The sequence below is a fragment of the Brassica oleracea genome, chromosome C7 (genome assembly GCF_000695525.1).
Source record: "Brassica oleracea var. oleracea cultivar TO1000 chromosome C7, BOL, whole genome shotgun sequence".
Lineage (NCBI taxonomy): Eukaryota > Viridiplantae > Streptophyta > Magnoliopsida > Brassicales > Brassicaceae > Brassica > Brassica oleracea.
Window position 1 is genome coordinate 33,884,466 of NC_027754.1, and position 24,282 is coordinate 33,908,747.

At 38.2% G+C, this 24,282-nt stretch overlaps 10 protein-coding genes across 11 annotated transcripts; 8 read left to right on the forward strand and 2 right to left on the reverse strand.

The window, feature by feature from the left end:
- Positions 1 to 5,488: 5,488 nt before the first annotated feature.
- On the forward strand, positions 5,489 to 7,778 carry LOC106304182 (calcium-transporting ATPase 3, endoplasmic reticulum-type-like). The gene is made up of 9 exons (XM_013740579.1): positions 5,489 to 5,615; positions 5,743 to 5,844; positions 6,069 to 6,123; positions 6,283 to 6,368; positions 6,549 to 6,697; positions 6,896 to 7,001; positions 7,090 to 7,143; positions 7,315 to 7,360; positions 7,467 to 7,778. The coding sequence occupies exons 1-9, from the start codon at positions 5,538 to 5,540 to the stop codon at positions 7,529 to 7,531; spliced, it is 741 nt and encodes a 246-aa protein (XP_013596033.1). The 5' UTR covers positions 5,489 to 5,537; the 3' UTR covers positions 7,532 to 7,778.
- Positions 7,779 to 8,908: 1,130 nt separating this feature from the next.
- LOC106305045 lies at positions 8,909 to 9,578 on the reverse strand. The gene has a single exon (XM_013741424.1). It carries the CDS (start codon positions 9,489 to 9,491, stop codon positions 8,991 to 8,993), a length of 501 nt encoding a protein of 166 aa, XP_013596878.1. The 5' UTR covers positions 9,492 to 9,578; the 3' UTR covers positions 8,909 to 8,990.
- Positions 9,579 to 10,176: 598 nt separating this feature from the next.
- LOC106305995 (pentatricopeptide repeat-containing protein At3g29230) lies at positions 10,177 to 12,282 on the forward strand. The gene has a single exon (XM_013742441.1). It carries the CDS (start codon positions 10,314 to 10,316, stop codon positions 12,105 to 12,107), a length of 1,794 nt encoding a protein of 597 aa, XP_013597895.1. The 5' UTR covers positions 10,177 to 10,313; the 3' UTR covers positions 12,108 to 12,282.
- A 1,045-nt stretch (positions 12,283 to 13,327) lies between these two features.
- On the forward strand, positions 13,328 to 14,681 carry LOC106305996 (UPF0301 protein TC_0483). Its single transcript, XM_013742442.1, has 2 exons — positions 13,328 to 13,633; positions 13,756 to 14,681. The coding sequence occupies exons 1-2, from the start codon at positions 13,489 to 13,491 to the stop codon at positions 14,547 to 14,549; spliced, it is 939 nt and encodes a 312-aa protein (XP_013597896.1). The 5' UTR covers positions 13,328 to 13,488; the 3' UTR covers positions 14,550 to 14,681.
- A 398-nt stretch (positions 14,682 to 15,079) lies between these two features.
- LOC106305346 (egg cell-secreted protein 1.4-like) lies at positions 15,080 to 15,491 on the forward strand. The gene has a single exon (XM_013741726.1). It carries the CDS (start codon positions 15,123 to 15,125, stop codon positions 15,462 to 15,464), a length of 342 nt encoding a protein of 113 aa, XP_013597180.1. The 5' UTR covers positions 15,080 to 15,122; the 3' UTR covers positions 15,465 to 15,491.
- Positions 15,492 to 15,755: 264 nt separating this feature from the next.
- On the forward strand, positions 15,756 to 17,289 carry LOC106303618. Its single transcript, XM_013739906.1, has 2 exons — positions 15,756 to 15,886; positions 16,105 to 17,289. The coding sequence occupies exon 2, from the start codon at positions 16,212 to 16,214 to the stop codon at positions 16,974 to 16,976; it is 765 nt and encodes a 254-aa protein (XP_013595360.1). The 5' UTR covers positions 15,756 to 15,886; positions 16,105 to 16,211; the 3' UTR covers positions 16,977 to 17,289.
- Positions 17,290 to 17,937: 648 nt separating this feature from the next.
- Positions 17,938 to 18,879, forward strand: LOC106306369. The gene is made up of 2 exons (XM_013742961.1): positions 17,938 to 18,378; positions 18,458 to 18,879. Exons 1-2 carry the CDS (start codon positions 18,031 to 18,033, stop codon positions 18,713 to 18,715), a joined length of 606 nt encoding a protein of 201 aa, XP_013598415.1. The 5' UTR covers positions 17,938 to 18,030; the 3' UTR covers positions 18,716 to 18,879.
- A 97-nt stretch (positions 18,880 to 18,976) lies between these two features.
- On the reverse strand, positions 18,977 to 20,349 carry LOC106306370. The gene is given in 7 exon segments (XM_013742962.1): positions 18,977 to 19,131; positions 19,235 to 19,332; positions 19,334 to 19,384; positions 19,498 to 19,577; positions 19,655 to 19,728; positions 20,112 to 20,240; positions 20,317 to 20,349. Coding segments are annotated over 7 exon segments (504 nt in total). The 5' UTR covers positions 20,321 to 20,349; the 3' UTR covers positions 18,977 to 19,063.
- A 125-nt stretch (positions 20,350 to 20,474) lies between these two features.
- Positions 20,475 to 22,990, forward strand: LOC106306367 (pentatricopeptide repeat-containing protein At3g29290-like). Of its 2 annotated transcripts, none has more exons than XM_013742958.1 (3): positions 20,475 to 20,620; positions 20,743 to 22,276; positions 22,691 to 22,990. In XM_013742958.1, the coding sequence occupies exons 2-3, from the start codon at positions 20,765 to 20,767 to the stop codon at positions 22,850 to 22,852; spliced, it is 1,674 nt and encodes a 557-aa protein (XP_013598412.1). In that variant the 5' UTR covers positions 20,475 to 20,620; positions 20,743 to 20,764; the 3' UTR covers positions 22,853 to 22,990. The 2 variants fall into 2 exon arrangements, with proteins under 2 accessions (XP_013598412.1, XP_013598411.1); XM_013742957.1 differs by having other exon boundaries at positions 20,477 to 20,620; positions 22,688 to 22,990.
- An 82-nt stretch (positions 22,991 to 23,072) lies between these two features.
- LOC106306368 (putative protein TPRXL) lies at positions 23,073 to 24,120 on the forward strand. Its single transcript, XM_013742960.1, has one exon. It carries the CDS (start codon positions 23,318 to 23,320, stop codon positions 23,987 to 23,989), a length of 672 nt encoding a protein of 223 aa, XP_013598414.1. The 5' UTR covers positions 23,073 to 23,317; the 3' UTR covers positions 23,990 to 24,120.
- The last annotated feature ends 162 nt before the right edge of the window (positions 24,121 to 24,282 follow it).

The window sequence follows — 24,282 nt, forward strand, 5'->3', positions numbered from 1 at the left end:
CAGTTCTTCAAATACCAAAATTTTGAATAATTCGGATATTTAATCAATTCCGGTTCAGATTTAGTACTACTTATTCGGATTGTGATCGGTTTGATTCTTCGAATTCGAGTTTTTTGCTCAACTCTAAATAGTGACATAAAAAGAAAATAGCATTATATTTTTTAAAAAAATACACCCGTACGAGCGTGCGGGTCAAAATCTAGTTATAATTAAAATAACTAATACCATAAAAAAAAAATTCACAATCTAAACCTAATCCCCCATACATCGTTGTCTCTGCCTCTTTCTCCCTTCTCTATTCACACAATATCTTCAAGGCCTGCTTGAAATCACTTATCGCTAAAGATGATGTAGACATCAACGCTCTCGCTAAGTACACACAGGTATTCAGTGGTGCTGATATCACTGAGATTTGCCAGAGGGCTTGCAAATACGCCATCAGAGAAAACATCGAGAAGGTTAGAGATCATTTATCATGCTTGCTAAATCTCTAACTGGAAGTGCAAAAGAGTCTCCTATGGCTAAATTTTAGCTCTTTGGTTTTTGTTTCAGGACATTGAAAAGGAGAAAATATGGATGAAGTATCAGAGATAACAGCTGCACACTTTGCGGAGTCGATGAAGTATGCACGCAGAAGTGTGAGTGATGCATACATCAGGAAGTACCAAGCCTTTGCTCAGACGCTGCAGCAGTCTAGAGGGTTTGTTTTCCGAGTTCAGGTTCGAGACTTATACTGGTTCAGGTGCAACCACTGGAGTCACTGATCCTTTTTCCATGTCTGCAGCTTCTGCTGCGGACGATGATGATCTCTACAAATAAGTGATCAAGTTTATCATACTTTGTTATTTAAGTTTTCAGTTGGATTCTCTCTGCTACTTCTAGATACCTTGTGTTTCTTTAAGTTATCAGAATTATGTTGGTGCTTTCCATCAATGTTCTCAGTTGACTCCTCTTGTTCATTCGTACTGACTACTAAGGGAAATCTACAAACTTGAGATCTATGCTAATGTGAAGACTTACAAAAGCATTGGCAGTTTGATCCAGAAGTTAACAAATAGTTTACTTTCGTTGCTATCAATGGTCATTTCACAACAAGCCTTAAGTAAAAAAGATTTGTTTATTAAGCCATAGTTTAAAGTAGTAATCATTATGAAAGAGAACATAAACTTTTTAAAGTAACACTATCTTGAACAAAACATAAAAAGTTCAATCTTTAGCATTCAGCGCCTAGTCCACGTGTTCTAGGACGTTTCCAAGCGAACAACGGATTGACTATGCCTTGCGACTCTCTTCCCGGACCCGAGCCATCCACAAAACCCACTCTCGCCATCATCCTCGAACCAAAACCTGTTGTGTGCTGCTCAAAGCTCCCAATCTTTTATCTCTGATCCTTGCTGAGCCAGAGCCACCACCAAATATGGAAAATGAATATTTCCAAATATTTTCTTCCCATATTTTCGGAACTGATTATCCTTATCCGTAGAATATGCATTCTACTATATGTAGAATACATTAACCATGTTTGAACTCGATTTCTACATGTTTTAGATTTATAATAATGTGTAGATTCTGATTTCTACAGATTTTAGATTTATAGTAATGTGTAGATTCTGATATCTACCGATTTTAGAACAGTAGGTTAAGCGCGGAATGTGTATTCCAAATATTTTTAGATTACTATTATTTACGTAGATCATGTATTCTAAAAATATTAGATTCAATGAAAAAAAGTAGATTTCATTTTCCACTTCATAGAACGTCATTTCAACTTTCTGTAGAACGTCATTTCAACTTTCTGCAGAACAAAATCTGAAATTATGATTTAAACATTTTTAGAGCTTGAAAAAAATATCACTAAATCAATATATGTATTTCATCATTAGTTACTATTTTTTCAATTTTTTTGTTTGTAAAACTATTTATTTTATTTATTTTCAAAAATACTAAAGGGCATTAAAGACAAAAATGGTACAAAATAAGAATCTATATTATAATAGTTGAGTTTTTGCTCACTCCTCAGTGCGTCATGTCAGCATTTTGTGGGCCCCACTTTTAAAAAGTGTGAAAAAATGTCAAAACCATGGCTCGAACCCGGGTTATTGAGATATAAACACCAACATTTATATCACTAAGCTAAATGATACTTTGTACATTGATGGCCGAACCTAATATTTATTTATGAATGTCGAAAACCCTTGCATCTTCGGCTTCCTATGAGAGTCGGGCCTACAAGTGTATTATGGGTTTCATTTTTACCTAAACAAAAAAAGCAGAGTAAGTTACAAACTCTGATAAATACAACTAACAATGATTTTTGTTTACATATTACCCATCAAATAAAAAAGAAACAAACACAACCACACCAGGAGATACAAGAGACAATCCCAACAGACACAAAGGCGATAACAACATCTCCACCTGCTCACTCATTTTGTCTTATGAAAATAGCTTACATGCTCAATGTCAACAGACCAATGTTATTGTCTTCTTATGAAAAATACATATATTCGTTTAAAACCCATTAAGGCTCAAATATTAATTGTCACTCATTTTATAGTTATTTCTACAAGCCTTCATGTATTTGTTTTAAAGGTCCAGTAAAAGCAACAAGTTTAAAAATAAAAAAAACATATAACCAACATAATAATAATAAAAAAAATTATTATTTAATACACACAACTTACACAATTAAACTGGAGAAAAAATATCCAGAAACAAAAGGTACTCTCAACAACCTTAATATAATTTATGTAATCTCAACAATACAAGTAACAAATTAAAAAGACAAACAAACAATAAGTCTCAGTGACACAGCAAGCAACACCACAAACTATATCAATCACATTACTAACACTGTTTAGTTCTTCATGAGTGGAGAACAGTGCATACACAGTTCATCACAACTATAATCTTATAACAATAAAAAAACTTGAAAAACAATGATCAACCCACAACGCAAAATTCACATCTACAATAACCCTAAAAAATATTGAGATAAAACAAGAACTATGTCCACAACTTTGTGCTTGCGCGGAGGCATTGCCCCTAATTAGTCTAATGGGACATAATTATCAATTTTTTTGGCCTAAAAAAACAATTTCCCCAATAACTAATAACTTATTGCAAAACAGCACATTCGGGCATAAATCAAAGGTGGATAATCTACTTGATTGATGTACCTTTATTAAAAAACCTTATCCTCTCATGAATTTCCATCTTCAACGGCAAGTTTTGCCGTCTAAAACTCTCCTTCGTTTGGTTTCATACACACCAAGTAATGTGCATGGCATATTCTATGGCTTAACTTTAACTTAGTTGGATATCTAAAAAAGTATAAAATGTCGGCGTCCTATATTGCGGAGCTTTATTTTAACTCTCTTTTTTTTGCCTTATTGCTTTAGATTAAGTGGGGATGACAAGTAGGGGATTCGTAGACGTAGAAATGTTGCAAGGGGGGTTAATGGTGAAGGAGCTAAAAATGTTTATGAATCTATAGAAAGAATTGTGAAATACCTCTTTTAAATGCCTCAATGAAAAACTAGCCAAACACAAACCTCAGTCAACCTTTGCCATTTGGCCAACAAGCTCTTGTTGAACTTCATCGTGTGCCCCAACTCAATGGTTACTAAGGTACACAAATAGTTAAGCCATCAGCTTTCCCTGAAGGAGAACAAAACAACATGCACGTATGCTTAGAAGATGCCTACAATGCAATGCTATGCTATACAAGTCAAAAGAAAACTGCAATGGTTTTGAAAAGTTTCATGAACTCCGATAATCTTTAACATTTCAACCAAAAAATAAAACTCCGAAAATCCATTAATATCCTTTTAATGGTCCTTAATTATAGACAAGTTCCCACTGGAGCAAAGGCGTGTAGATGGAGACTCCGTCGTGGAGTCTCTCAGCACTTCATATAGAGATGGATAGACTCATTTGAGCTATGTCTTGCCTACGAAATATGCATATTACATCTACTCAATTCGAGATAGAGTACTCCGTTTTGTTCAAGATGATTGAGTATCCTCTCAATTGACTTCCTTTTAGTTCAAAATCAGATTATTATTGTAACTTTAGATTTGTTTTTTTTTCTTTTTGAGAATTTTGGTTTGCATTTAATTTCTTGTACTTATAATATTCATGTGGAGTTGCTTGCTAAAAGCAGTATTCAAGAAAGCGTTACACAATAAACGGATGGTCAATCAAATATCTAACGGCTAAAATGCTTAATCAGACGTTTAGATTTTTTTTTTTTTTTTTTTTGCCATCTGAATTAATTTATTGATCACAAATTACGAACTGTTTTATGAAAGAAGGACAAGAAAGCCCTTTTTTCAAAAAAAAAAAAAGAAGGACAAGAATGAAACAGACTCCAATCTTTGACTACGTAAAAGAATAGTTTTAGCTAGTTTATCAGCAACAATATTTCCTTTACGTCCAATATGGTGAAAGATCGTTGATGTAAATTGTTACTTCCATGCTTCTATTGTCGTAAGGAAAATACGTAATTTAGGAGCACTTGTCTTCTTCAATAATTGTTGACACATATTAAGATTATCACCTTAGAAAATGACGCGACTGTATCCCAGAGACCAAGCACATTGCATTGACCATAAATAATGTTAAATATCATAATTTACAAATATAATTTATCTCATAAGATTATATACTATAATTAATAAACCATAAAATATATATTTATTGTATTTTTATAAATATGTAGCCGGTTTAGAAAATAATCAGTACGAATCTAGACTGTCTAGCCTCTAAAGGCATCTCCAATGGTACACAATAATTTTTTCTATATTTTTCACTAAAATAGAATAATTCTATTATAGAGTTGGATTTGCTCTACTCACTTTTATTTTATTTTATAGTGAAATATAAAAAAAATTATTGTGTACCATTAGAGATGGTCTAAGCAAAATTTATGCTAGTTAAAATTACTGAAGACATATATTATATTTTTACATGTAAGTTACAACTAAATTACTTATTTGAATACTCTTTCTATTATCTACTAAATATTTTTTTTTACATGTATGCTACAACTAAATTAGTTATTCCAGTGACTTTCTATCTACCAAATTTGATTTAGTTTATGAAGGTTGTTGGAAAAAGAAAAAAGTTCCCACTGAATTGTCATTTACATTTGGTTCGTCCTAGGTATGATGGTGGTAGGTTACTGATGATGAAGAACCAACCCCTTTGGGGTCCCTGGCGAGAGACTATAATCTTAAGAAACTAATCCGCCACCGTCACCTTAATGGTAGAGTTTTAATTAAGATTTGTACAAAAATACAAAGTGATAAAGTTATTTTTTTGTGGTTGATTCTGACGCACACTTCACACAGTAGTTTAGCGTGGTTTACAATTTATTTGGGCCCATATATAATATTTGTCAATTTCTTTAAAATTAGAAACAAGGGTACAAATCACACTGCAATATCTTCATTAATGTAACTCATTTCTTTTCTTGACAGGCTGTTGCGGAAGGAAGGGCTATATATAATAACACTAAGCAATTCATTAGATACATGATCTCTTCAAATATTGGGGAAGTGGTCTGTATATTTGTAGCAGCTGTATTGGGAATCCCTGATACCCTGGCACCTGTAAGTAGCTTTGTCCTCTCAATGGAGTTTCTAGTCCAATCACACCAATATTATGACAGTCTTATCTGCAAAGTTTACTATTACAAAGCTTTTCTAAATCTATGAGTGTTATGGTAAAACATTGCAGGTTCAACTTTTGTGGGTCAATTTGGTAACGGATGGTTTGCCTGCCACTGCCATTGGCTTCAACAAACAAGATTCCGATGTTATGAAGGCAAAACCCCGAAAGGTAGGAGCTGTAACTTTACAGTAACACCTTGTGGAGTACTTTGCAAATACTTGCTGTCGCATGATTTATGGTCCCTTCCAAACTTTATAGGTTTCAGTGATGACATTTAAATAAAGAGGGGACTTAGAACTTGTAAATTAACTATTTCCTGTACTCTGCAAGTTTCTCTTCAAACCACTCAGACCTTTATCTTCATTTTTGTTTTGATTGTTGTTGAATTCCAGGTTGGTGAAGCAGTGGTCACTGGGTGGTTATTCTTCCGCTACTTGGTTATCGGAGGTATAGTAAAAATGATGGTTCTGTAATTTATTTTAAACATCTAGGCAACACTAAGAGCTTGAAATCTTCTTGGCCAAGTAGTGAAAGGTCACTGCCTTCAAGCATCTATCCATCAAAAGGATTATCTCCTTGACTAGTTTATCGTTTTGTTTTTTGCAGTTTATGTCGGCCTGGCAACTGTTGCTGGCTTTATATGGTGGTTTATTTACTCTGATGGTGGTCCTAAACTTACGTACAGTGAACTGGTTAGATTCTATCTCCAGCTGCATCTTATAGATTATTTCGTTGCTGAATCTGATATAGTTTGTTTATTTTTCACCATTCATTTGTGTAACCTTGTCATAGGATTCACATACAATCAATCTTATTACAAATGGAATCTTTTTTCATTATATTAATCTGAGAATGAAAATTTCTCATTTCAGATGAACTTTGAAACGTGCGCACTTAGAGAGACAAGTTATCCCTGCAGCATATTTGAGGATCGACATCCATCAACCGTAGCTATGACAGTACTCGTTGTAGTAGAGATGTTTAATGCTCTAAATAACCTCAGCGAAAATCAATCCCTTCTGTAAGTATACCTTTCTTTCTTTTCTTGTTGACAGCTTATTTGAGTGTACTGTATTAGGGGGTCTATAGCGACTTCAAATAAATAATGCTATTTTATAGACTATACATGGATCAACAGACACTAGATTGTGCAACCTGACTAGTCTGCTACGTTATCATTTATATATTAGCTTTTATTAAAGAAGGTATGTGATTGCAGGGTTATAACCCCAAGGAGTAATTTATGGCTCGTTGGTTCAATTATCCTGACGATGGTTCTGCACATGCTAATATTATATGTTCATCCATTAGCAGTCTTGTTTTCTGTAAGTTTCCTTTCTTCCCTAAACCTTGAACAAAAACTGGTCTACCTGTTTTCGTCTTTTTCATTCTCTCATGTTCCTTGCTTTATAGGTCACGCCATTGTCCTGGGGCGAATGGACCGCTGTTCTGTATCTTTCGTTTCCAGTAAGTATTCTCACTTTTGAGCTTCTTCTTTTCATAGACCACTTTAGTTTAACATATGGATGCAAATTCGTCAAGGAATAGCATGACAGTAGACTGATCATTCAGATATAAGATGAGGTTTTTGAGAGAAGTGATTCCTTGAACGATAATTTTTTTCTGTGAAAACTGCAGGTTATCATCATTGATGAGGTTCTGAAGTTCCTCTCAAGAAACACCGGTAATGTTTCAGCTGTTTATAAGACCACATATCATATCAACTGCGACGCAGATGTTTCTGATATTAGTCATGAATCTGATGTGTTATTCCCTGTTGTTAAATGTAGGCTTGAGGTTCAGGTTCAGATTAAGAAAGATGGATTTACTCCCCAAGGACCGGCGTGACAGGTAGAATAAGAAAACAAGGCATGGCTTCTTCTTCTGTCATACAAGAATTTTGGCATTATAGATACACCAACACAAAGAGAAAGGAGTGCAATCCATAAAGCTCTTTGGCTTTGATTGTCTTTTTTAATATATTTTATTTTGTTGTAACAAACTTCACTGTATTCTTCTTACATCAGATCAATGTCTGTTACTTCTTTTTGTGTCATGCTATGTTTCGAGTATTTCGGATTTTCAAACATTTACTACTTGAAGTCTTTTGGTATTTATCGGCCGATGCATACTCCTTGGAAGATTCTACCTATACGTTATAGTGTTTAGTGTATCAGCAACTTACATTGACTGTAGTTCTCGACCTAGCAGCAACTTACATTGACTGAGTTTAAAATACCGCGATCATGTCACGACAAAAAGCAAAACGGTCTCTATATTTTGATCAGGTACTCAGTATCTGTTGTTCGGACATAAACGTTATTTTAATTTTAATCTATAATTTTGTAACAGTGCGCAGCCCTCTATATATGAATATGATATTTGATTAGGTAAAGCAGATTATGATGGCAGTCGGACAAAACACAATAATATATTAATCCAAAACACGAATGAAAATTTATAACAGAATTCGATGATTCATACATACGCTTTTCCGTGATTTAGTGGTAAGCAGTAAGCACAAAGCTTTCCATGCTGTAATAATCAGCATACATAACACAACAAAAACACTATTAATCACATGATTAATTGAGTTACGTATAAACAAACTAGTTTGTCAAATCTTTCAAAAATTCTATTGGAAGTTTGTATATTCACGAAGTTAGCTGAATTTAGGGCACGAGAACTGTATATTTCCAGTTGAAAGTTTCCACACGTTCCGAAATTTGAATGTGTGAACCATTAATAACAATGGTCAGAAAATTAGTAAAACTAACACCCCGGTCGAACTAGTGCACATTATTTTATTTTTTTAAAATTATTGTCTTCACGTGTAATCAATGACATAATGCATGCTACTTCTTCCTTTTTTTCTCCCAAACAATACGCGAAACACATTTTAAACTTCAAAACTTAACATGAAAATGCAAAATCATTGAAAACAGAAGTCGTATTTACGTTAAGCTTCTAACATCTACCAAACTTGGATTTGAAGAGAGAGTAGTTTATCGACTTATATCATTTCTTGTTGCACAACATCGAGCTAAAAAAAGTAGTATCAATCCACAAAATACTAAAAATCAAAAAATTAAATATTTATTCCGTTTCACAAAGATAAACTTTTTAATATTTTCACACATATTAAAAAAACATTAAACTACCATAATAAATAATAAATTTATCGTTTTCTATAATTTTTAATTTTCAATAATTTTCAAAGTCAACTAATTTTTTGAAGTTTACAATTTTTCCATATTGTGAAACAAATTTTTTTCTAAAAAGTCTTATCTTCAAGAAACAGAGGGAATATAAAACTAAAATTTAGGGCTACCAGTAACAGCATATGATTTGCTACGAGGATACTTGAGATCAGAAACTTTCTTTGCCATCTTGGGATTCACAGATCCTTCCTCTGCTTCATCCTCTTCCTCTATCTTCGCCATCCCCACGCTCGAGCTCTTCGGCAAGCCTCTTTGCCTCAGCTTCTCTTGTTGCAACTTCTCGTGTAAAAACATGTCGATCTCATTCTTGTGCCCAAAGCTCCTAACCGAAGCAGCTCTCACTAGCTCGCTATAATCATCGTCAATCCCAAAATCAGTTGTTCTCCGGGTAGATGCGGAGGAGGAGAAGGCGGCGGAGGATGAGCTCCGGCTTCTTGGAAAAGGAGTGGAGACGGAGGCTGCGGATGAATAGTGAGTCCGAGCTGAGCAACCGGTGATGCTTCTCATGTAGAAATCACGAGCCTTGCCTAAAGCTCTTAAAGGTGCTGAGATTATTCTCAAGAACTTGTTCTGTTTTTGTCCTTTGTTTCTCATGCTCTCTTTTTTTTTTGGGACATGGTTTTGTTTTCTTTGTATTTGATGTGGTTTTAAGGGTCTTGAATGTTGAATGTCTTAAAAGTAATAAATTAAAACGAGCGTTAAAGAAGAAATAATTGAGAGAATCAAACGTCACTTTAAGGACTTTTTAAATTTGTGTTTTAAAAGTTGGTTAAGAAAATAATTGTGGAAAGAGTGTTGGACAGAGCAGTCACAAAATTGATAGTGTTATGAAATAACTTATAATTTATAGTATTGAGAAATTTAAATAAGAGTAGAATTTAATACCCGTAGGAAGCAAATAACACTAGTATAAGGGAGAGAGTTTATTATAAGGAAGAAGAAGAAGATGTAATGGTTCTTTGATTATAAACTCTTGTTCTTGTTAATAGTGTACAAAAGAGTGAGATGAGTGATGATATTTATAGTGAACAACAATACATAAAATAACAAAGATGATGCTTAATTTGGTAAATGAGTGGGTGATCATAGTGTTTGATGAGTAGATGATCATAGTGCTTGAGTTGGTAAAGGAGTGGATGATCATAGTGATTGAGTTTGGTAAAGAAGTGGAAGATCATTTCAATGCTTAATTTATAACAAAGATAATATTTTTGTTCAGAACCAAACGTAACGGTTTCATCCATACCTATACACATACATAAGCACATATTACAGATAAGTACTATTGGAGAGACAAAGACATATCCAGTTTCTCAGTTTCTGTAAGAATCATCTTCCCCCAAAGCCACCATTGCGCCTTTAAACACAATCAGACCACCATCCCCTCCCCCACGGCCGCTCCTGCAGCCGACATCCATGACGTCGTTACCGGTCCGAGCGCCGTCGCTGGTTTCTTCCCGGAGAATCTTCCAGGAGAAACTCCACGAACTTCCCAGGTGCGCCAATTTAGCCCAAGTGAAGCAGCTTCACGCCCAGATCATCCGAAGAAACCTTCACCAAGACCTAAGCATCGCGCCGAAGCTAATCTCCGCTCTTACTCTCTGCCGTCAATTAACGTTAGCCGTTAGGGTTTTCAATCAAATCGAACAACCAAACGTCCATCTCTGCAATTCGATGATTAGGGCTCACGCTTTAAACTCTCAGCCTTACCAAGCTTTCTCCTTTCTCTTCGAGATGCAAAGATTCGGCCTTTACGCTGATAATTTCACGTACCCTTTCCTCCTCAAAGCCTGTTCGGGCCAATCTTGGTTCCCTGTGGTGAAGATGATACACACCCACATCGAAAAATTAGGGCTTTGGTCTGATATCTATGTGCCCAATGCGCTCATCGATTGCTATTCGAGGTGCGGCGGGTTGGGTGTTAAAGCCGCGATGAAGCTGTTTGTGAAGATGGGGGAGAGGGACACTGTGACTTGGAACTCGATGCTTAGTGGGCTTGTGAAGGCAGGGGAGTTGAGGGATGCACGGAAGCTGTTCGATGAAATTCCTCAGAGGGATTTGATTAGCTGGAACACTATGTTGGATGGGTACGCGAGGTGTAGAGATATGAGTGAAGCGTTTGAGCTGTTTAAGGTTATGCCTGAGAGGAGTACTGTATCTTGGTCGACGTTGGTGATGGGGTATAGCAAAGCTGGGGACATGGAAATGGCGAGGATTATGTTTGATAAGATGCCGGTTAAGAATGTGGTCACGTGGACTATTATCATTGCTGGATATGCGGAGAAGGGGCTTGTAAAGGAAGCTGATGAATTAGTGGACGAGATGGTGAATGCAGGACTGAGATTTGATGCTGCAGCTGCTATTAGTATCTTGGCTGCTTGCGCTGAGTCTGGTTTGATCAGTTTAGGGATGAGGGTTCACTCCATGATAAGAATGTCTAACCTCAGTTCTAATGCTCATGTGCTAAATGCGCTACTTGATATGTATGCGAAATGTGGGAGCATAGAAAAAGCGTTTGATGTGTTTAACAACATGCCCAAGAAGGACCTTGTCTCTTGGAACACTATGCTTCAGGGTCTAGGCGTTCATGGCCACGGAAAGGAAGCGCTTGAGATTTTTTCGAGAATGGGAAAGGAAGGAGTTCGGCCGGATAAAGTCACATTCATTGCTGTTTTGTGTTCCTGTAATCACGCAGGTCTCGTCGATGAAGGCATAGATTACTTCTACTCGATGGAGAAAGGGTATGGACTCGTCCCAGAAATTGAACACTACGGTTGTCTTGTTGACCTGTTAGGTCGAGGTGGGAGGTTAAAGGAAGCCATCAAGGTCGTCCAAACAATGCCTATGGAACCAAACGTTGTGATTTTCGGTGCTCTTCTTGGAGCGTGCAGGATGCATAACGAGGTGGACATTGCTAAAGAAGTCCTGGATCGTCTGGTTAGATTAGACCCTTCTGATCCGGGGAACTACTCGCTGCTGTCAAATATTTACGCAGCAGCAGAAGATTGGAAAGGGGTTGCTAACATAAGGTCAAAGATGAAGAGTATGGGAGTAGAGAAACCATCTGGAGCTAGCTCGGTTCGTTTGGAAGATGGGATACACGAATTCACAGTGTTTGACAAATCACACCCAGATTCTGATCAAATATACCAGGTGCTTGGTAGTCTAATCGAACCTCCAGATACCGGCGAGCTGGTTGCTGCTGGATAACCTCTGCTTAGTTTATTGTTTGTGATACAACAATTTGGTCAAAGTTAAGGCCATATATTTTGTAGTTCATTTTCCAAAGGAACACAAAGATGGTTTTAATCCTTGTAATCCACAAAACTAGATGAGTTGGGGGTGATGTATATACAGCATGGTTTATTAATAATCTTGAGATGGATTTGATTTTGCAATACTAACTCTTAACTCCAGAGATGGAGGTTCTGCGTCTTAGTCCCACAACAGGTTCTTGTCGTCAACCACGAAGATGGTTATAATCAGAGAAGATCAATCAATTGACGTTCAAACTCCCATGGAACCTCACTGTGAGTATTAGTAATGGTCGCAACAAAACTTATGGTTAGGTGCTGCGTAGAACTTGAATTGTAAAAGGCTAATGACAATTCCATTGATGATCAGTATAGACGTCAGTAACGATGACGTATTTTGGTGATGTTGTTACCTTAGCACGCAACTAAGTAGTTGATTGATCCTTTGCAACTTTCTGGAAAAAAAGATTAAACAAAACTTATGGTTAGGTGGTTCCCTAGAACTTGAACAGGTAACAGCTAATGACAATCCAAACTGATGATCGCTGTTGTATGACGTTCATACGATGACGTGTTGCCGGTGATGTGTTTTCCTTAGACAAGCTATGTAGTTGTTGGACTTGATGTTTAAATAGTCATATTTGAACAAGCCCGTGAGGTTTTTTTTATTTCAACAATCAATGTCTAAATGATTTTGAGTTGATCTTAAATCTTCTTTTTTTTAATGATTTCTATCGAAAATAGTAATGCAATAATGGAGAAAACAGGGCCACTGATAGTGCCCTTTATTGATTTGTACTCAAATCCGCTATTGTTTATGTGGTTGTAGCTTGACTTTTGGATGTACAAACAAAAGTCTTTAGACTCGTAAGTTTATTAACTTTTCACTTCTGCAAACACATTTTATGATTGATCCAAGATTTTGACATATGAAAAATCACCTTTCTAGGTGTTTTAGATCATTAATCTTCTAGTAGGTTCGGTATAATAATTGTATGTTTTTTTTTTATCTTTTCCACAGTAGTGGGTAAGTAACTGCAATGATGATGAGTGGCCACTAGCCCTCTACACATCATATTTAAATAAAAAAGTTTGATAAAAAGATTTTGTTTCTTATCCAATATCCAAAGGCATATGCAAATGTAGACCTTTAAATACAAGCAACACCTTATAAGGTTAAAGCATATCCATTTGCCCATACCTCTCTGACTAGGATCCTCAGAACCAAACACTTCAGCTTTGGCTCTCATCTGTTCACTATCTTATATTGTCGACGTTACTTTATGCTCTGTCTAAAGTGAATTGAGTCAGAGAACAAAGAGAAAGAGAGAGTAAACATGGATGCTTGTTTTCTTACCTCAAGATCAATCTCTGGTGTCAAAGAGCTTGTCCCGTTCATCAAACCCAGAATCTTTTCTTGCCCCAAGAGAAGTTCTTGCCAGTTTCTCACCAGGAAGTTTGCTTCTCCGTTCTTTGTAAATTGTAAGTAATATACTTTTCATGGCCATGTTCATCTACGAGGATTGTATTATTCATAAGCATGGCCTTGGTATATTACTTGTAGCTGTTTCAAGTCTGACGAAAGCCTTTTTTTGGTTGAATAGGTTCTCTTTCGGATTCATGGAAGCCACTGGACGATGATTGCGTCAACAACTCGACAGCAGATGCTGACTGGAGAGAGTTCAGGGCAAGGCTGGTAGCTGGAGAGCAAGCTGCAACCTCTGAGAAGGACTCGTCCTCCTCGTGGTCTAACCCTGACATGGTGGTTGACTATACGTCATCATCGTCCACACTGATCACAGTTGGAAACAAATGGGCACACAAGATCCACGAGCCAGAGCCAGGGTGTCTCCTAATCGCCACAGAGAAGCTAGATGGAGTCCACATCTTCGAAAAGACGGTGATCCTCATCCTCTCCGTTGGACCCTCAGGTCCTATAGGAGTCATCCTCAACCGTCCATCGCTTATGTCCATCAAGGAGACTAAATCAACGGTATTAGACGTGGCGGGAACGTTTTCAGACAAGAGGCTCTTCTTTGGTGGACCTTTAGAAGAAGGGCTGTTCCTGGTGAGTCCGAGGAGCGGCGGGGACAACGAGGTTGCGAAGAGCGGAGTGTTCAGACAAGTGACGAGAGGATTGTACTACGGGACGAGAGAGAGTGTGGGATTGGCTGCAGAGATGGTGAAGAGGAAGCTGGTGGGAAGAAGTGAGCTAAGATTCTTTGATGGGTATTGTGGTTGGGAGAAGGAGCAGCTGAAAGCAGAGATCTTGGGAGGGTACTGGACTGTGGCTGCTTGTAGCTCGAGTGTTGTTGAGCTTGGTTCTGCTGTTCAGACTCATGGTCTTTGGGATGAGGTTTTGGGGCTTATTGGTCCTCAAACTGGCTCTGTCATCTAAACTCTAGTTTCTGTAATGGTTTGTGTTTACTAATGGTTTATATCAGCGAGTCATGACTATTGTGTAATCAATGTATGTATGTATGTGTTCAGGATTCATCACTAATTTATGAATATGAGTGTTTCTAATGTTTTTAAAAATCGGTGATAGCCTAAACGATTTTTTTTAAATCTGATTTAAGCAGCTCGAATCGGTCTATAAGCTGTTTTAAAATTTTTAAAATATCTTATATAACATATAATAAATAAATAAATAATTCCTTAACGTATAGTTTTCGCATAGATTTTGTAATAATTCGCCTAGTTGTTAGACTTTTACAAAGCACATAATTTTACCGCTTTGAACATTATAGCCTGAGTTACTTTTGAAAAACTTAATAGAGAATGACGTTAATACATAGCATGAGTTACTTTTGAACAACTTAATTGTTTTCTTCCGTTTGTTACTTCTTGTTTCTCAGCCTATAAATTATAACCTTGTGATCATATCATATACAAACCATTCAAGAATCTTAAAAGAGAAAAAAAAAAGGAAAGATATAAACTTTATATAATCAAAGAGAGAGAGAGAGAGATGGAACACACATCAAGAGCATTAGTCCTAGCTTTAGCTCTATGCCTTGCCGTTCTGATCACTCCAGGAGCGGCTCATGACCAACCACCACGATCAGAATCTCCACCTAGCTTTCCCATCGACTTAGAGAAGTGCTGGTCATCTCTCTTCAACGTCCATGGATGTGTACTGGAACTCTTCCAGTCGGTTTTCTCAGGCAAGTTTGGACACGTTGGAACCGCGTGCTGCAAGGCGTTTTCGACCATAGATGCTAACTGCTGGCCTCACATGTTCCCATTGAACCCCTTCTTCCCACCTCTTCTTAAAGACAATTGTGCTAACCTTGTTCCAAACTTACCCTAATCATAAGTGAGAGTGAAGTGGACCATTTGTTTGTTTATTTTTAGAAAAGTTATGGAATCACTGTTCTATTAATTGTTCCCCACAAGTCTTATTAAATATCATATCTAATAAAAATGAATTTCTTACCAAGTTCATAGACATTGTTGCCTTTGGTTACACGCAAAAGGTTTGGCAATCTAATATTGTTGAGTAGTCTTTGATTAATCTAATTCTAATCTATCATACCACACCATTGGTCTGTATGAAAAATCATTCAAAATATCTTTGGATAGAAACGGCGTCGTTTTTCAAAAAAAAAAAAGCATCGAGCATCTTCTTCTTCTCCTTCAACGTGCGAAACAAAAAGCTCACTTTGCGAAATCCCATAGAGAGAGAAAGCTTGAATCTTTCGCGGCGCAGAATCATCCCCTGGAAGAGAATCGGTACGATCTTTATCTCCTTTTCAATTTATATTATCTTGATATTGGGTTCTTGCCTGTTGAATGTTGAATCTGAATAGAGTTTAGATTTAGCTCAAAAGATGAAGAAAGGATCGAGCTTTTAAGATCTAATACAAAACAGCTTCAAATGCTATCGATTCTAACCATAAAAATCGATTCTTTCTTTTTTCACAAATGTTTATGCATTAATATTGTTTCAGTATGCATTTTCGGAGGCCTACTCTCTTCCTCCACCATGGGAGCTTCATGAAGGTCGAAGTTGAGTATCAGTAGAATCAGTTTCCTGGCTTTTATCTGATACTAGAAAATGTGGAATCTAGCGTCGAGTTATCTCACAGGACCGAGAAACGAAGCAAGAAGACCACCACCAGTCCATGCTACTCATGTAGACTGTTCAGATGACGATGCCTCATCAGTAGGCAGCAAAGAAGAAGGTCTCGAGTGTCCTATCTGCTGGGAATCATTCAACATTGTCGAAAACGTTCCTTACGTCCTATGGTGCGGCCACACGATGTGCAAAAACTGCATTTTGGGACTTCAGTGGGCTATTGTGAAACTACCTACACACCCTGTTCAGCTCCCTCTCTTCATTTCGTGTCCTTGGTGCAACCTTCTGTCCTTCCGTCTCGTCTTCAGAGGAACCCTTAGGTTCCCTCGTAAGAACTACTTTGTGCTGTGGATGGTCGAAAGGATGAATGGCGAGAGACGCAGTTCGCGGGGGAGAGATCAAACCGATACAAGGGAGCAGCCACCACCTGCTTGTCTCCACCATCGCGGCGGCCATCACCGCGCTCAACCTGAACCATCAGGCTCAGTTAATAATGATCATCGTGTTCCGAGGGACAACATACAAACTTCGCTGAGGAAGTCTCTGGTGTTCTTTGTCCAGTTGACAGCAAAGTTTCCCTTGGTTGTTATCTTTCTGCTGATTATACTCTATGCGATACCAACAAGTGCAGCCATATTGGCTATGTACATTCTAGTCACTCTCTTGCTGGCTCTACCGTCGTTTCTCATCCTCTACTTCGCTTATCCTTGTCTTGACTGGCTTGTCAGGGAGATTGTTACATGAAGTAAGTGTTTCTATTTATTCGACGACTTTTCTTCAACGAGTTAGTCCTAAAGACCAGCCTCTATGTAAGTATATGATGGTTTGGTGATTGGTAATTACCAGTCTTTCTTTATCTATATATGTAGATGTAGTTTTTGGTTTGCATTGTTGCTCTATGGGAGTTGGAAACAACAGAACATGTCCATCCATGTGTTGTAAGGGCTGTTCTTGTAGGATTTTAATAGTATTTGTAATATTTGAGTATCTGCCTTCTGGCTGATAAGATTTGTGTGTGAAATGCTCGTCACTACACGAGCTAATGCGAATGTCAAAACCCAAAACTACTTCTTAGGCATTAGATGAGAGCAAGATTCTTCTTCTCTTCAGAAGCTTCAGCCATCACTTCATCTGAAAGAAGCCAATTAGTATTGAGTACACACACATTGAACTAACAAAACTCGCAAGCAGAGTTCCCAAAGAGACCAAGAACACTGTGTATACAATGTATATGTAGTAACTTTCTTCTCAAGACTTTCATCCGATCAACATTGTTACCTGGTGGGGCAGCTCATTTCTCATAAAAGTGAAGCCTTTACTTGTCTATGCTATGAGATCTTAACACTAGAACTCCTTTGTTCACAAAGTGATCTGACACTATAGTCTATTTTAGATAGAAAATAGACTATTTATGAGTTTAGTATTAGTGAGACGTATATGTCGAAGACCGTGCACATCGAAGATACATAACATACAAAAACAGATGATAGGTTTGAAGACCGTGCACATCGAAGGTACATAACATACAAAAACAGATGATAGGTTTGAAAAGTTCTCACTTCTCAGAGTCCATTATTAAGAGCCACGAAACTGTTTACTATTATTTGGAGCTTGATCCACTAAACTCTCAATGGTCATTGGACAAATGATTCTAAAAATAGAACACTAAACATAACTATAAAAACACACAAAAGAACTCTATTACCAATCCATTCATTCTTCAAACTTACTCCTTCATTTTAAACCAAAACAAAACAAAAAAGAATACAAAATATAAAACCATAAACAACATAAAACAATGGCAAGAGTTCAGTTATTATTATTATGTTTCACCATTCTCTTTGCATCAGTGACCTTTATGGAACATGTTTCAAGTGCCACCACCGCCACCACCACCTCTAGCACAACAGTGGCAGAACTGGAGGCTGAGACATCCAAAGAAGTCATGGAGTTCATAATGAAACTCGAGAAGAAGTGTCCGCCAAAGGAGGAATACAAGTCTTTCTTCGAGAAACTAAAGGCTACAATGGTAGCCTCCGCAAAGGTCACTCAAGAAAAGAAGAAAGGTTTCTTCTCTGCTGCAGCTGGAAAAATATCCGACGCAGTGTCTTTCATTGGTTCAAAGTTTACTGGCAAGTCAGCTGAGGTAAAACTCTCTTTGAAAACTCTTTTATGTAACCAAAGTCTATCATCTTCTTATTCATGTTCTTGTGGCATGTCTATAGGCGAAGAAATCGATGGAGACCTACCAACAAGAGGTGGCCAAGTCACTGCAAGAGTTAGAAGCCATCCACAAGAAAATCATTGAAGCAAACCAAGGCAAGGTAGAGGGGTCAGTGGCGGTGACAGCAGAACAAAAAACTGAGATTAAACAAACGATCACCAGATGGGAGACAGTCACCACTCAATTCGTGGAGACTGCTATCCAGACCGAGGCGGCTTCAAATACTACAGTTGGTGTAGACAAAGTCAAGCTACCTTGAGCTCTCTCAGAGACTTATCCACTACATTCATTTTGCCACTATACATATATATTATTATAATCAAAGGCTAGCTAATAATTTAGAGATTTTTGTGTTGGTTGAAATAAAACCAAGATTGGTATAGGCCAATCATATAGATCTATGGATCTACCTATTTGAGTAAGTTAAGATAGACTGTAACCGCTCTGTATAAGTGAGTGATTCCTAAGTAAAAATAATTTTAAAATAAAGTTCTAATAGCATAACATGAGAAGAATGTCTAAAGATTTTGTTTTCTTTCACTCTTAAAATAAGTTCTAATAGATCCTTGACTGACACTGCACTAGCAAAATCTAGTTGTGTTCTGTCTTAGTTTGCGTGTTCCTCTTCAACCACAGCAAAGTCAAGCCCAGAGATCTTCATTGGTCCAATGTTAACTGCAAGAATCACACAATCATTCAGATTGTGTTGATCCAACAAAGCAAAGAAACTATAATGTAATGAGATGGTAACAAGGAGAAGAATGTTGGTTATACGTACTGACAGCATCAAGTCCAGATAATTTGGGCATGAACTGTCTGATGTGGTCCTCTGCTGCTTTATCTGCCTTCAGTGTCTCACACTCGAAAGAAACAGACTTTCTTCTTCCTGTGTTTTTGTTCGACTAGTCCTATCACATCTTCCTCCCAGCTTTTTAAAGACAAAAGTGATAAACATAGAGCTCAGTTATATTTTATTTAGCAGAGGACAGTAACAGAATCACAGAGAAAGGCGTTTTATATTCAACTTAATTTTGACATTACCCGTGAGCATGCTCGACATTATTAATTCGAGCAGCATCGTGAGCTTTGCACTCAACTACAACTGTTTGTTCCTTTTTACTCTTTTATTTCATGAAATATCACAAGAAGCTCAATACAAACTGTGTTAAAGGGTTTAGAAGTAGTGATAAAGTCATACGTTGAAGTCAATGATGGTGAGCTTGATCAACCGATAATCCTCACCGCGGCTGCACTCAGTCTCACAAGCCAGTTCTTTGGAAATAGAAAGAAGACATCAATCATACAAACATAACGCAGAAACGTGCAATAGTAAGAAGATTCCAAGGCATATTTTAGATCACCTCCTTTGACGCTCCTAAGCTAATTTATATCATGTTCAACCAATCCTAGTATCAAATGATCTTAACAGTACATGATTAAGTCTTAGTTTGCTAAGCGGCTTAATTGTTAACAAACTCATTTAGTCATTTACATGCTTCAGGACCAAACCATTTTGATCAAACCGAAGCTAAATGGATAACTGGATATACACGAACACATTTTGTAATTGCAAAAAAAAGACCCACCAAACAAAAAGACCATTTTGTGCACACTAAAAAAGAAAGACCATTAAAAGAGAGAAAGTGAGAGAGTACCAGTGCCATGGAGGCCATAGCAGACGGAGAGAGGCGTGTGAATGAAATGGCCAGAGATGGAACCACATGGCAATACAGCTATTGATGCTACTCCTTCCTTCTTCTCTATCTCTCCTTCTCTTTCCTCATCTGCAACCACACCTTCACAAATTCAATCAAACAACACACGGAACACAATTGCGAAAATTAAAGTCAGAAACTTTACCCATTGTTGGATGTTCAAAATTTTGCTTCGGCTTTTGGGATGTTTTAACTTTTAAGCTTCAGCTACTTTATACGGCTGCGTTTTTGAGGTCTTCACACGACGTCGTTTTGGCGTGGATCGTTTTGTCTTTTCAAAAGGCTTCTCTGTTGGTATCTTCTCCCTCATCCTAGTCTCAACACTCCTCCGCAGAGGGGTGAAAACAGGCTTATTTGATTCATCAATTCGACTGAAAAAAATCGGGTTTTGATTTGGTGTCATGCTTATGGTACTACAGATCATTACGCAGCTGAGCTTCTTTGGTTAAGTAAGTACTTAAAGTCTGAATCTTTCACTAAACTTCTCAGCTTGTTCGTATGTTACGCCTTAGATTTACTTTATAAGAGTATGCTCTCTATGTGTTAAAACTGGAGGTTTTGGTGTTCGTAGTTATCTCCGGTCCGGTAAAATCATGAGTGATGTCTGGTTGAGTCCTGTCTCCATCACCTCTACATCGAATCAATTAGACTATGGTTGTTATGCCGTCAAGAAGAGCTGTTGTCATTGGTCTTTGTGTCACTCGTTGGACTTGGCATTGACCATGAAGCTGAAACGGAGGCGTCTAGCTTATGGTAATGTAAAAATGGAGTCTTTTTCATCAGGAACAAAGAGAATATGTTTCAGTAAGGTGAGTAGTGCGCTAGAAAGATCCTCCAACGGTGAAACCATGGCTTTGGATTTTGAATCTGGATTGAAAGAAAATCTTTCCGGTTTGTTTGTAGAAGATGAGGTAGAAGAGAAGCCTGAAGTAGATAAGAGTAGGATACATTTCTTAGAAGAGAGGGACGAGGAGATGTTATCAAAGAGACTTCTGAAACTCAGCAGGTTAGACAAAGTCAGAAGCGCATCAGAGCTGTTTGATTCCATGAGGCTTTCAGGTTTACAACCCAACCCCCACGCTTGCAACTCTCTTCTCTCGTGCCTCTTGAGGAGTGGAAACCTTCCTAAACTCTTCACCGTCTTTGACTTCATGAGAACAAAGGACAACCTCACAGGCCACACGTACAGCTTGCTGTTGAAAGCTGTCTCAGAGCTCAAGGGTTGCGACTCTGCGCTAAGAAAGTTTAGAGAGCTAGAAAAGGACCCCAAACACAAGAGCCACTTCGACGTTGTCCTATACAACACCGTGGTTTCTCTATCTGGACGGGTGAACAACGTGCAAGAGACAGAGAGGGTATGGAGAGCTATGCAAAGCGATGGTCTAATTGGAACCGAGGTTACATACTCTCTGCTCGTTAGCATCTTTGTCCGGTGCGGGAGAACCGAGCTGGCTCTCGATGCGTACGACGAGATGATCAGCAACAACGTATCTCCTAGAGAGGACGCAATGCAAGCGATGATAAGCGCGTGTACAAAGGAAGAGAGATGGAGCTTGGCGTTGAAGATCTTTCGGAGCATGTTAAAGAAAGGGATGAAGCCTAATCTAGTAGCGTGCAACGCACTGATCAACTCGTTAGCAAAGGCTGGGAAAGTGGGATTGGTGTTTAAGGTTTACAGCGTTGTTGTAAAGTCTTTAGGGCATAAACCTGATGAGTACACTTGGAACGCGTTGCTCACGGGTTTGTACAAAGCGAACCGATACGATGATGTTCTCCAGCTGTTTGATATGGTGAGAAGCGAGAGGCTGTGTTGTGTGAATGAGTATTTGTACAACACGGCTTTGGTGTCTTGTCAGAAGCTTGGTTCTTGGGAGAAAGCTGTGAAGCTTTTGTATGAGATGGAAGGTTCCGGGGTAACAGTTTCGACTTCGTCTTATAATCTGGTGATAAGCGCTTGCGAGAAGTCAAGACAGTCGAAAGTCGCGTTGCGAGTGTATGAGCACATGGTGATAAGGGGTTGTGAGCCGGACACGTTTACGTATCTGTCGCTTATAAGGAGTTGCGTTTGGGGTTCACTGTGGGGAGAGGTTAAAGATATACTAAAGGTAATAAGTTTTGTGACTCAAATGTGCATTATTAGAAGTAGTCATGGGCATTTGGTGTATCGGTTTGGTTTGGGTTCTTCAAATATTGGGTGATTAGGGAGGGGCTAAAGGATCCAATTACTACTTTGACCTGTTTGGGTAGTTCGGATAGTAAAATTAGGAACCGGAAAATACTAGGAAAAAAATTTGGTTACCATTTGGTTTTTGTTTCGGTTCAGTTATTTCGGGAATTCGAATACGTAAATTACCTTGGTTCTGGTTTGGTTCGAATATAGAAATATAGGAACTGTTTAAATATTTGAAGGTTTCGGTCTGTTTCAGTTTTATGTATTTCGGTTCGGTTCCGGTTTTTTTTTGCTCATGCGTAGTTAGAATAGATTTTGATTTAATGTTTGTTTGTTTCTTGAACAGAAGGTGGAACCAGATGTGTCGCTTTACAACGCTGCTATACATGGAATGTGTTTAAGACGTGAGTTCAAGTTAGCAAAGGAGCTGTATGTGGAAATGAGAGAGGTGGGTCTAGAACCGGATGGTAAGACTCGAGCTATGATGCTACAGAACTTGAAGAGACATTAAAAAGTTTAATGTGTAAAAAAAAAAAGGGTTTAATGTGAGATACTGTTTTTTGTCTACTCAATTGTTGACCAGTATCATAATCTAAGACAAAGATACTTGTTATTACTTTCGTGAATGATCCAAACTCATTTATTACAAGCGCTCTTGAGATTCTTTAACTCAACTCTTGTCCTTTTCTCCTCTCTCATCTTCTGAAATTCACATGGTGACTGAATCCGAAGTTACAGTAATACCCTCATCCCTCGATGTGCAAAAGTTAAATGTTATGAAGCTCGTAAAACAGAGAGCCTCGTGTTCCTCGTACCCAATCCTCACCACCACAGGCCCACAGACTCTCTGATAAAGCAGACTTTCCCGCCAAAAAACAAAACATGCTTCTTACCACTCACCTCTCTTCACCTCCTCTATGTTCTGTATACACTCAGCCCCACAAAAGAGAAGAGAGAAAGAAAAAAGAGACCAAAGATGAATAGCTCGTCGAAGGTGATAATGGCGGCCACTATGGTTATGGTAGTGAGCTTGGTAATGGTTCTAAGCTTAGTGTTAGTACTACTAGCCGAACTCTACTGCTCTCTCTTACTCGGCCGCCGCCGCCGCCGTAATCACTCCCTCACCCTCCCCACCACCACAATCACCGCCGCTGCAAACACCACAAGTCTCGCTCAAGCCATTTCAACATGCAACGACCCTTCACCATCTAACACCAATCCTCTAACCACAGGCGGCCTTCAAACTCCAAACCCTTTTCTCACAACCAACAAAACCTGCCTTCATCATGAGTCTTCATCCTTACCAGCTTCCCCTGCACCCGTTGATAACTTCATCTACATATCCAACCCAATGTACTCGAACGACGCTACAAGTAAACCAACCACGCCTTTCGAGACCCCTGAGTCTTCACCGTCCAGGCTCGAGACCGGAGACTCCTCTTCTTCTTCTTCCGGCGAGGAAGAAAACGATGTAACGCCGACGTTGACTCCAATGAAGGATCTTCCTGAAAAGGCATGCTCTGTTTCTCTACAAGACAATGCGAGGTCGTTGGAGAGTTCAGCTAGTGAATCCAACAACGAGAAGGACAAAGACGGTGGCTTGTCTACGTCGTCTGGTTCGCCGTCGTATACTTCTCCGTCGTGGTAGTGTGTTTGTTTATTAGTTTAATTAATGAGATGATTCATGTTTGTTTTTTTTTATAATTGAAATTTTTGGACTTTGTCTTGGAATGTGTATGACATATTATGGCGCGACGACCCAAGCCACGCTTGTTTTTACCAGAGTTTCCTTCTTATGTCGTTTTCTGTGTTCTGCAAGACAACCAAAAAGAAAAACCGTTTTTAATCAATAACTCGAAAGCAAGATAAAGCTGTAAACTTTATCTTATTTTAAGCTTTATTATATGGTGACAATTCTTGGTGAAACAATATATGGTGAGG